This window comes from Hypomesus nipponensis, chromosome 23 (assembly GCF_054491055.1).
Source record: "Hypomesus nipponensis isolate SF chromosome 23, ASM5449105v1, whole genome shotgun sequence".
Classification (NCBI taxonomy): Eukaryota; Metazoa; Chordata; class Actinopteri; order Osmeriformes; family Osmeridae; genus Hypomesus; species Hypomesus nipponensis.
This window is the reverse complement of record NC_140383.1, coordinates 5451547-5463627: the sequence shown is the minus strand read 5'-3', so window position 1 is coordinate 5463627 and position 12081 is coordinate 5451547. Positions and strand designations below refer to the sequence as shown.

General features: G+C 46.4%; 1 protein-coding gene across 3 annotated transcripts in view; it reads right to left on the bottom strand.

Moving 5' to 3' along the window:
- Positions 1 to 12081, bottom strand: part of frmpd4 (FERM and PDZ domain containing 4) — a 31485-nt gene that overhangs the window by 3732 nt on the left and 15672 nt on the right. For 2 of the 3 annotated variants that reach the window (XM_084688324.1, XM_084688325.1), the window contains exons 2-15: positions 10924 to 11040; positions 7117 to 7277; positions 6714 to 6816; positions 5779 to 5824; positions 4833 to 4937; positions 4465 to 4572; positions 3752 to 3883; positions 3144 to 3263; positions 2701 to 2837; positions 2063 to 2189; positions 1725 to 1814; positions 1395 to 1577; positions 1057 to 1192; positions 7 to 969 (exon numbers count right to left, since the gene is read on the bottom strand). In XM_084688324.1, the coding sequence (XP_084544450.1) occupies positions 7 to 969; positions 1057 to 1192; positions 1395 to 1577; positions 1725 to 1814; positions 2063 to 2189; positions 2701 to 2837; positions 3144 to 3263; positions 3752 to 3883; positions 4465 to 4572; positions 4833 to 4937; positions 5779 to 5824; positions 6714 to 6816; positions 7117 to 7277; positions 10924 to 11040 (2528 nt within the window). Of the gene's footprint in view, positions 1 to 6; positions 970 to 1056; positions 1193 to 1394; positions 1578 to 1724; positions 1815 to 2062; positions 2190 to 2700; positions 2838 to 3143; positions 3264 to 3751; positions 3884 to 4464; positions 4573 to 4832; positions 4938 to 5778; positions 5825 to 6713; positions 6817 to 7116; positions 7278 to 10923; positions 11041 to 12081 lie in introns of those variants that run through there. The other variant, XM_084688326.1, reaches the window with a different exon arrangement.

Here is a 12081-nt window from a genome sequence, read left to right as displayed (position 1 = left end):
AAGAACCTGTGCTATTTTCTGACTGGGGGTGACTCTCATCCTCTGATGCAGCCAGGGCCTCCAGAGCCTGTAAGGTGGACACCATGGCATCGTCCAGCGGCCCCTCCGGGCCCTCCTCGCCCGGGTTGGGCACAGAGTCTATGACAGACACGGGGATGTCATCCCTGGGGCCCTGGCCCCTCCTGGAGGGCCCCTGGGCCCCATGCTGCTCCTCCTCATCAGAGCTGTCCCTGAAGCCGGGGGGCGGAGCGGCGATGGCCAGGTTGAGGGAGTGCAGCAGGACGTCGCTGTCCTCCTCGTCGTTCCCCTCCGGCGGCGGGGGGAGCGACGTCAGGTCGATGATGTCGTCGCAGGAACCGGAGAGGGTCAGAAAAGTGGGCTTGTCCATCTCGCCCATCATCATGTCCTCCTCGCAGCTGACCTCGTCCTCGTCCTCGGCCTCGTCCGTCGTCTCGGCGTAGCAGATGTCCCTCAGTAGCGGCTCCTCAATGGCGCCGTACTGATAGCTGTCCGCCTCCAGGATTGGGTCCATGATCTTGTAGTCCTCCTCCAGACGCTTGTACATGTGCCGGTGGTTGTCCAAGATCTCCGGGCTCTTGTCCATCAGCCGCTGGTAGCCCAGATTTTGGGGGTCTAAAGGAGGCTCCCCGAATATGAAGGAGACCTTGGCGCTGCGGGGGGAGTCCTGGGGTTTGGCCCTGGGGACGCTGAGGAAAGGTGGGGGGTGAGGCTGGTGAGGCCCTCGGCTGCACCTCTCCGCTCTCTCTGCCATGTGCAGGCTCTGCTGGGGCTGGTGGATCTCCGTGATGTAGACGGGAGGAACGTCACTCTCACTTCTACCGTGCTCCATGAACTGGCAGTCTCTGTCCTGGGGTTCACGGCCATACCGCTGGGTGCTGTGGTCCTCGCACGGCGTGCTGTACGTCCACTCAATGGCCTGGTAGTTCTGCTTTATTCTCGCCTCGTGACCTGAAAAGAGGAAACGCAGAGTTGGTTTGACGATTTCCTGGAACAGTACGTTGATGAAATTTCAATGGCTTTTTATATTCCGCTCACCGAAATCTGTGTTTCCCGTGTTGCTTTTGGCCATGTTAAAGATTGAACGACGAGAGTCTACCAGTAATCTGTAGTAGCCAGCAGTCAGGCAGGCAAGATTCATTGCATCGACCGACTCCATGAACAGGGTGATGGGCTGTGAAACAATAAACACACACTGAATGAGAAAGGACTGTGGACAGAGATTAAACCAAGTGCCCAAACGAGACTGCATACTTTAGTGATCGTCTAATTAGTCTCCTACACATACTAAATACATCTGCCAAACAATCAACAGCCACTGCATACAAATGCTGTGTATAACCAGCCCAGTCATGTGACCCAGAGAGCGTTCTGACCTTCACATCCAGAACGTGGAGCTCCACCCGGACGTTCTTCTCGTCCTCGGTGTACATCTCGATGCGGTTGACGTGGCTGAAGTCTGCCAGCAGTGCCACCAGGTTGGTCTTGGTGTTGATGACATGGCTGATGCCGTACCTGGGTCCGACCAGCAGGGTCACCTCTGTGTGTTTCTCTCCTTGCTGCAGTGGTCAGAGCACAGGGAGCCATTATACGAAAAAAGAAAAAAAAAAAGTCTCTCGTTGGCGTGTGAATGAGTCGATTCTGGCCAGATTTTTTTTTTTTTTACTGTGATTATTGATTTGTGATAAGTCAGAGAATTGACGTACCAGTAGAACGGATTTAAACACTCGGCCTCCATACAGTCTCAAGTCACTGAGATACTTCAGATAGTGCACTTTTGCCTGCAATGCCGTCAGCTGGGGGAAGAAATTAACAATTCACTGACATGAAATGTGACACAGGGAAAAGCAAGAGTAGCATTGTTTACTGTGTAATCCTTATAGAATATGTTATGTATTACTAACTGTTTGGGGACAATGTAACAAATCATGACATATCTGAATGGTTTCTTTTAAAAGCAGGTTATTCCTCCACTAGGGGGCAGCATATACCACACTGATTCACTGGTTAAAGGGTGGTTGAAAAAGAGAAGAATCCACTGTACCTTTTTACCAGGAGGCACCAAGTTCTGGTTGGTTTTCAGAATGTGTGTGAGTGCTTTCTTGATGTTCTTCTCCTTCATGCTGGACAGCACTGCAGGAGGCAGGAACAAAGCCAGACCCCACTCCTTCCTGGAGACACACAAGTCAAAATACTAAGTACTCAAGTATCAAAGTACCAAAAGAAGACCTTCTGTACGCCACAGAAAATCTATACAGAGACTAGTGGCCATGAGTCAACATTCTTGATCATTATAAAATGTATTACCTCCTACGTAGCATGTGCATTGATTACCGGGCGGGGAGTCAAGAAAATCAATATCTATATGAATTACTGTATTTATGATACAATCATCAGACACTAAACAAATGCTCAGCAGCTGTTCTGTATTCATCTCTGGACTAATCACCCCACTGACAGTTAATCAAAGAAATAAACTGTGAGTTCTACATGGCCTCAGTAAGAAGGAAGAACACCTACTCCTCCATGAAGCCCTCAGCCAAGCCAGAGAAGAAGGACCTGACAAAGGAGGAGATTCAGCTGCCTGGTGGTAAACTACAGCAGCTAGGAGGCCGGCCATCAAATCAAACCTTTCTCGACCTGGACTGCGAAGGCGCAGAGTGTGAAATCCCATCTACTCACTCAATGTACTTGAGGGAGACTTTCTGGGACTGCTTGGTGTTGATGGTGAGGATGTACATCTGCAGAGCGGCCAGACGCAGGGCCGTGTCGTATTTCAGCTCCGAGCCAAATCTCTCCAACACGACGTCGTTACAGCTCTGGAGGGGACAGATGAAAGGGAAGGGAGGGAGGGAGGGAGGGAGGGAGGGAGGGAGGGAGGGAGGGAGGGAGGGAGGGAGGGAGGGAGGGAGGGAGGGAGGGAGGGAGGGAGGGAGGGAGGGAGGGAGGGAGGGAGGGAGGGAGGGAGGGAGGGAGGGAGGGAGGGAGGGAGGTTATTATCCAGCTCCTGACAGTGTACCTTTATTCTTAATTTTTCGCAGTTTATATTTCAGAACTATTTCCAAATGAGAAAGTCTGAATAGTATTTTGTATTTGTATTTTGTACTTGTAATCCTGGTAATCACCTGAACATAGAGGTATTCAAACGCCACAGCGTCTCTCCTGAGCAGGTCCACCGGGTCCTTTGGGACGAAGCTTATGCGGAAAAAGCATTTCATCTTGTGTGAACCCGGTCTCTGTGTCACCTGGGCCACAAGACAAGTACATGGAATGACTCAATAGCAGGCTATTAAGTAGCATGAATAATTCACTGAAAACTTGAACTGATTTGGTTGTTTAAAGGTGACGTGAACGTGACCCCAGATATTCAGCTCACAACAGAAAAGCTTCACTCTAAGGTTAAAACACATGATCTTAATCATGGACCAGCTATGATCTCCTCAATGGCGGATGATAATGAGCCCCATTTACCGGAACATTGGTTAGGAGGTGAGCAAATATGCATTGACACAGTCGGAATCATTACCACCTACAGTGTAGCGCTAGCCCTCTGTGATGTAATAAGAAGGCCTGCATGCTGTTCAACTTCACAACCCCCCTGTTCACGCTCTTATTTAATCTGGCACGCTCTACTGTGAACAAAAGACTTATACGGTGCCAACACACTCTAACTGAATGATGAGGCACTATTCTGTGAATTGCTGCTTGCGATTCCCTCCACCGCGGAGCTCACCTGAGTAAGCATCTCCTGTTCGTGTAGCAGCATGAGCTTGCTGGCCGTGCCCTCGGATCTGTGCTCCAGCATCAGAGAAAAGTGCTCGATGCTCTTAATGGACAACTTCTCTTGCAGGGTCAAGATGACATCCTTTTAGAAAGACACATTCCTTGTTAATTAATCATGCCTAGTACATGCTGTGCAGACCTCATGTGCAAGCCCTGCCACGTGAATACAAATAATTATTATCTGGTACCGTATTGCAAGCAGGAATGTGCAATCCATCCACATGCAAAATCAGTGGACAAGTTCAATGACAGAAACGCAACATCCTAAAATTGCACACACAAACTAATGAAAAAGATGGAATCATCAACCTTGTTGTATAATCTTTCAGTAACGTACACATTTAGAAGGTTTTTCTCAACACCAGAGGAAATGCTCTGGCCTACTTCTGTGTCCACCACAGCTAATTAAACTCAAGCTGATGTGAAAGTATGCAAGTGCTTTGTGAATGCACTTTTAGATAATTACAGAGTCATAATTAAATAAAGATAATAGGCTACTTTATGCCACTCTAAGGAACAGAACCTTACATAACCTATATGTGGACAATATACTTCTATGTACTATGAATGTACTATGAATTATGGACTGGTTAAATGGAGAGTTCGTTTTTTATATATGATAGCTCTTGAGATGTTATAGTAACATGCAAGACTTTCACCCACCTTAATGGACGTGTTACTGTCAAATTTAAAGGACTTTGTCTGTCCGTTCTCCAGATACACCTTGAGAACATTTGGCATGAAAAGCAGTGAGTTGTCTTTCACAGTTTCCTGAGTGGGATGAAATGAAGATTATCAGTTACTGTTTTCAATATCCACCTACATGGGTCACAGATTGTAGGGGAACATTCTCATAGTGCTGAAATGATTTAAAAGTGATTCAAGTACAAACAGCTCTATTATAGTATGGAAATGTTTTAATTCCTATTCCGGCACGGAAAATGGTCAAATGGTATTAAACGTCGATTGCCTCAGAATCTAGCATGACCTGAAACCAATGTCTAAGATGGAGTGTTGCTTGTTCTACTTACTGGGACCTGGCCGTTGATGATGACCTCTTCAGCAAAGCGGACTTTGACTGGATTAGACTTTAACTTGGCCTTTTTAGCTGCACTGATGAACGCAGATTTGGGTGACTTTAAGAGCAGAGAGGATGAAAAGAGAAGACAGTTGGCAACAGTTCTGCAGTTCCCCTTCAGACAAGTCAGTGCGTCCTCAGTGGTCCATTTATGAATGCCATCCTATAAAACTAGCAAGGCCACCTTTCTGCCCCTTCAGTACAGCAATTCTCATTAGAATGAGGATCATCAACCCTGTATTACATTTAGTCACTTTCATCCAAAGTATTAATGTAATTGAAGACATGGTGGGACGAGGCACTGAGAGGAAGGACACCTCGCTGGTGACTATGTCTTTGTCACGACCATGTCTGATAAATGAGAACAGTTCCAGTCTGGATTATAGGAGCCCACTCCGATCCCCTTGTGTTGTTTTACAGGACACACAGCCCTTATGTTCTGCTAACTATTTCTCCACGAGGGCCGTTCCAGCAGAACACCATCACAGCTCATCAGGCTATTCCCCCTGGCACACATGCATAATTCTGAGAAACATGATTAAAGTCAATTAATGATGAAAGGGTGTAATTTGTATGACTACTCTCAATTGCACATATTATGAAGTAATAAATTGCCCAAATGGGTGCAATTAATGCCATTGTTTTATGAGTGAAGTAGGTTCTTGAAATGAGAAGTTTGGTGTTTGTACTGTAGTTTCTTTCAGTTAGCCAGGGTAATACTACAGTTCTACCCTTACTTACAGGGCTTGCATAGACATATGGCCATAATTCATTTCTTGCAATCACAAAGTCAACAATGTAATCAGATCCACACACAAGCAGCCAATTGAAGGGTTTTCCTCTGGGGTTACTATGAAGCGTTTGTAGTGTATGAAACCTTTGAAGACGGCGAGACTTACTGGATACGGCTGAACAACTGTCAACAGGATGGACTGCTTGCAGCTCCTACAGGACACACACACACACAACCATTAATAGACACTCACTGACAAAACATCATTAAATATTTAAAGCTCAATTGTCACATCGACGTGAAGAGCATGTTAAATAATCAAGGACAGCAGGTTTTCAGAGGAGCATAGTTTCCATAATGGAGGACCGCTCATTGTTGTTAGAAGGAACGCACAAATACGGGCTAGAAAACAACAGAACCAATCTGTGTCAGCCATGCCTGGCTCTTCCTCATCTTTGTAAAAGCATAGTATTTCACTGCAGCCAAAGTCTGGTGGAGGCCGAAGGAGCCGTGACAAACCGACTTGCGTATCGAAGTATTTCACAGCACTTATCTACTGTAAAACTGCAGCCCAGGTCATATGAGGACTCTCGCCTCTCAGGCGGTCACTCAACCAAGTCAAGCACATTAATCTCACAGGGAAAAAACCTTCGCTACCGGCTCAGACTGTACAGTTGTATGACCTGAATGGTGTAGAGGTTGACAAGAAGGGCCATTGTTATCATGAGATTGTCATCCTTCACACAGTTCTGAGACAAATAGGGCAATCGAAGCCTCAACAGCCTTTAGGTCTACTGTATGAATGTTTACTTTAAATGATCATCATTATATAAAACATGCAACTATAAGGACGTTAGCACAGTCCTTAATGGGTGAAAATTGGTAGTAGGTCAATAAATACCTAAATCCTGTTATTTATTCCAACCCATAAATTCATTTTTAATAATTCACCTTGGAAATACAGAATGTCAGGCATTTGCTTGGAGGCAGCAACAAAACACCGTGACAACAGACACTGGACAATTACAGCACAGCCAATCTACCAACTGAAGGCCCCTCCAGTCTTCTACTGTGGGCCGGAGGCTGGGAGCACCCCCATACCTGACGAGGTCGATGACCCTTTCTCTGGGGGCCGAGCCGACAGCCTCGTCGTTAATCATAATGATCTCGTCTCCCGGGACCAGCCGCCCCTCGGACGGGCCCCCTGCCAGCACACATGGGAGAGGGGTTAAGTGGGATTAATGGTACAAGATCAAGCTATAATTCTTGATTTTATGGATATGCTGTTTTCCAGTACGTACTGTCGGGTGAAAGGTGGCTCATTCATTCAGCTCTCTTAAAAATGTGGATGCATCACTGCAATACAGCCTGTTGTTTGTTTTTCACCTCGTAGTAAATATAGTACCTCTCTTTCATTATCCTGTGCCCATTGGTACATTTTGGCTTGTTGATACGGTGAGTAATGACATAATGAGGTTCATTGGGAGCTTCTGTCATGTTTTACCTGGAGTGACTGAGCGGACCACCACTGGTTTCTCACTGCCTGCTACGAAGCCAAAGCCCAACACTGGGTCTCGTCTCATCTCCACCTTCCGGGGGGCTGGAGGAACAAACCTGTCAGAGTCCAGACGGACCTCCTCCAGGGAACTGCTCTGAGACACGTTGCTTCACATGAAAAGGAGAAAGAGAGAGCGAGGCGGAGAGAGAGAGAAAGCAGTAGAGAAAGAGGAGAAGAGAGAGGGAGGCAGAGAGGGAGAGAGAGAGAAATAAGTAGAGAGAGGGGAAGAGAGAGTGAGGCAGAGAGGGAGAGAGAGAGAGAAAGAAAGAAGTAGAGAGAGAGGGGAAGAGAGAGGGAGGCAGAGAGGGAGAGAGAGACGAACATATTAGCTGAGAGATTATAGTCATTATATTATATTAGTCCGCACATCTATCTTGTAGTACATCTTTTACATAGTCAATATCCACACTGTGATAAAAAGTATTCACAATAATATTCTGTACTAAGCATTACACTGAACCTTCAGAATATAAAATACAACCGTAGTAAATGTCATGTTGCTAGTATGGCATCACATGATGTTTTTTCATGTCTAAGACATCGAAAGAGAAAAAGGAGAATTTAGTCAAAAGTAACCAACTAGTGGGAAGCCTCAAAATAGAATGAGTAGGCGATGACAATCAAGCTACCATGTATCTATCTGCAACAGATCCACACATTCAACTACACCAAAAATATCTTAAGAACAATCCACATTTTATTACACCAGTACTACAGATTTGACCAATTAACAGTTCATTAGCTCACTTGAATGCTTATTGTATTATAATTCATCCATGGGGTTCATTAGGAACAGGAGAAGGAGCCAAAAAGGTGGTGACTTCTGTCACAGAGTGAAGGAAGGTGGTGATTAGGCCTCTTCCAAGCCAGGGACACGGTGCAGCAGGAAAGTCTGACTTATGATGCTGCTGAACCTTGTCAACCCTGTCATTTATACCCTAATGGAAATCAACACTGGTCAGCCTCAATGCTCGTTTCACCCAGGGCCAGTTTATTTCAATTAAGCAGCTGCATTCCATTACCAATGCTCCATTGGGGGAAAAAGTAGCCAAAAATGTTGTTCCTTTGTATAATTTTTCTACTCTTCTGCCTGGTACAGCAATGGCAGCAGTCAATGCAGAGGGTGGGGCAGAGATAGAGGTAGAGTCAGGGACAGAGGCAGTGGCAAAGACCATTGTAGAGGCAGGGGCAGAGACTACAGCAGCTGGGGCAGAGACCGAGGCAGAGAACGAGGTAAAGGCAGAGGCAGAGGCAGAGGCACCAGCTCCACATGGTGCCACACTGTTTAATGAGGGCTGTGGGCAGGCCTGTATGCCCAGGCAGTGTGTAATTCACTGCCATTCCTGACACATGTTCCCCTTGCGGTGAAAACCCATAATTAATCTTTCAAGGCACAAGGAGCCAGGGGAGGGAGCAGGATAGCCTTGACATCTCTCACCAAGTATACAATGACCCACCAAACACATTGTTCCTACTAGAGGCACACTTACTTATCTCATGATGTGTGGTCGTATTTCCCTTGGTTTCTGATTACAGTCATAGCGCACTGCATCAGGTATCATCAAATGTGTGACGGAGACAAATGCACTTTGGGTTGGGTAAGTCCACTGTTTTTTGCATTAACATGGCAATGCGACAGATTGTGCGCAGTGTAAACCATATGGTCCTGTGCATCCAGGAAGTGTGCTGTCTCATCTCCTACCATGGCCACCTGCTAAAGATGGCCTCCCTCCCAAAGTGCTGACAGCCCTGCGTCTAATGGTCCCTAATCATCCCTATTAGCTGCTAATGCAGCCCCAAACCAGCCCGCAGCTCTCAGAAACACTGTGTTCCCACCAGATGAGCAGGCCTGATGCCATGGGACCATAAGTAGTCACAATGACAGTAACAACACACATCATCCATGACATTGTCAAATTGGATCTGACATCTTTGGTTTGGCAGACCCATTCCCTGCCCAGCTGATGAGCTTGAATAATGAATTGCTGCAAAAAGCTAAACGTTTTTCTTTTGATACAGAAATATTTGGGGAAAGAGCAATCTCTGCAAACTCCTCTTCTCATGTTTAAGAAATATCTAATGAAATGACAGATGACCAGAATGACAACCGGTCTTTGCAAAACGGCTCCTTAAACTGATTATGATATTTGTTGTACGTTACAGTTAGCTTGTTAACTGGTATGACGCATGATTTATGGATGAATCCCTGTCACGCAGACAGTACCTGTGGTTAATACCCCAACTTGGCATGAAGACACCGAGGCCTTGAAGCCTCCTGACGTATCGCTGCTGACAGACACGCACAGGCACCACATTATTTATGAGTCCTGTTCAAACGCAGAGCAGTCCGAGCCGGAGCCGGACCGGCCTCCATGATCAGCCTCAACCGGACTACCGCTCTGCATCCAGCTCCTCGGGTGCACCTTTCCTCTTATGTAACCTCTCTGACATCACGCCATGCAAGTCGCAAACCCGCGTGTGACAAGTTTCCTGCAGTTCCTCCCTCCATGCCTCATACAAACATGGTTGCCCACAAGACAGCAACTGTGCTGTGAAAGCCGGCAGCAAGATTCTGTGCATTATGTGCAGTCCCGGTCGTTTAATGCTCCAAAGTAGTCCATTGAGTCAAAACCACACGGAAGCACAGCGAATCTTATGCACAAAGAGGGAAAGCACAGTGTGAGTACAGCATATGCTGAAGCATAGATGCAGATGCGGGGGCAATATTTTTAGACACGGTCTGAATTCGCTCCTCTTCTTATCGTTTATGAGAAAGAACCAAAAACAGAAACAGAGAGAGAGAGAAAGAGAGAGAGAGAGAGAGAGAGAGAGAGAGAGAGAGAGAGGCAACATCCGTATCCTCCTACAGAGAACAGGAGATATAACATCCACTCACTTGTTACATTAACTGTAGAATGACACACTCACATTAAAGGACCGAGAGGAAATTGATTGAGAGGGAAATGTAGAAAACAGAGAGGGACAGAGGAAAAATAGAGAGCGAGAAAGCAGGAGAGGGAGAGAAAAACTGAGAGACAGAGCGTGAGAGAAAGAGAGAGAGAGAGAGAGAGAGAGAGAGAGAGAGAGAGCATATTTACCTGTAGTCCTCCTCAGAAATCCACCACTGCCTGTGGATCGATTATGCTGATAAGACTGCACCCCTCCATCTCCGCAGCTACATGCACCCTCAGTTAGATCCCAGCTAGACCCTACGCAGGTGAATTCTGTATCGGCAGGGACTCTCCCTCACTCACTACAAGCTTTACCTCCGCGCTTCTCAGCGCTCTGCCCGGTTCGTGTCTGAGTCTGACTAGGGTATCTGTGAGCGTGTGTGAGAGGGAGAGAGAGTAGGGACAGCGTGTGTGTGTGCGCAGCAGTGGAAGAAAGAGAATCAGCATTCTGAATGCACATATGGAGACAGAAGAGTGGATAGGCTGTGACGTGGCTGGAATAATCACAGGTTGCCAAAGATTGTGAAACATCTGGGGAACGAAGAGGAGGAAGAGGAGTAGGAGGAGGAAGAGTAAGAGGAGGAGGAAGAGGAAGAAGAAGAGGAAGAGGGCTAAGAGAAAGCGGTGAAGGAAGAGGAAGAGGAAGAGGAAGAGGAGGAGGAGGAGGAGGAGGAGGAGGAGGAGGAGGAGGACAGAGAGAGAGAGAGAGAGAGAGAGAGAGAGAGAGAGAGAGAGACAGAGAGAGACAGAGAGAGACAGAGAGAGACAGAGAGAGACAGAGAGAAAGAAATATATCACTTACTTGATGTAACAATCTCTCCCCTCTCTATTGGAGCCCATGTCCCATCCATTGGAGGGACCCTGGGAGGCACTCCAGGTCCCAGAGGGGGGAGGCCAGCCTGTAGACTTGGTCCGGTGGCTGGAAAGGAGCACAGAGGGAGAATTTCAGCCTTGAAAGGACTCAGAGAGAAGCATTTACAGTAATACGAGTGGTCATGGACCCACTTATGCTAAGTCAACGACTCGGGAGAATCAGCTAAAACACAGCATAAAATAAATATGCATTCCTCATTAAAAACGGTATGGTCCTATCAAAGAAAATGTTTGTCTGACAACAGATATGAACATGAGTGGATGTCTCACGTCTGCCTCATACACTGTGTTGTACTGTATGTCCAGAGTTTAGAAGGGAACTAACACACATTGTATAATGTAAGCTAGACACTGATTAATGCTTTCAAAACCATGAAATTGGTTTTATTTCAAGACGTCAGCAGATTTTGAAAGATAGAATATAGGGGATGACGAGGAATTATATGACAATGGGCAATAAAGAGACCAGGTTCACTGGGGTTATAAGGTAGCATATGCTGTATAACGTCTTGTTACGTCTGTACTGTAAAATAAATATGATTTGCTCTTTCCTGACTTCCTCTGGCTCATACAGGCCTTTTTTGCCTTCAGTTTTCCCCACAGTTTTACTGTTTCCTTTTTCTTTGCAACACTAAGTCACATGTGGCAAAACATGGTGAATGGGTGATGCTAAAGCTTGTTAACACCCCAGCCCCTGCCTCTCTCTCTCCCTTCCTCATTCACTCTCTCTTTCTTCTTCTCACTCTCACTCTCTCTCCCGCTCTTTCTTTCTGTCTCCCTCCAAGGCATTCTCTCTATCTCTCTCTCTCTTTCTCTCTCTCTTTTTTTCTCTCTCTGTATTCTAACTCTTTGTGGCTGTAGAATGGATGAAGCTATGGAAGCTGCAGCAGTCAGTTATGTCACTTCAAAGGCTTGTCTGCCATGCAACATGGATCTTCACATCCATTATTCAAAGCCTCTCTTTCTTTCCCTCCTAATTTCCCCCCAGTTACCACCAAGCTTAATGTGTGTGCGTGCACATGTGCGTGTGCACAGTCACAACACAGTATATACCATGAACTATGCATGAACACTGCAGACTCACCAA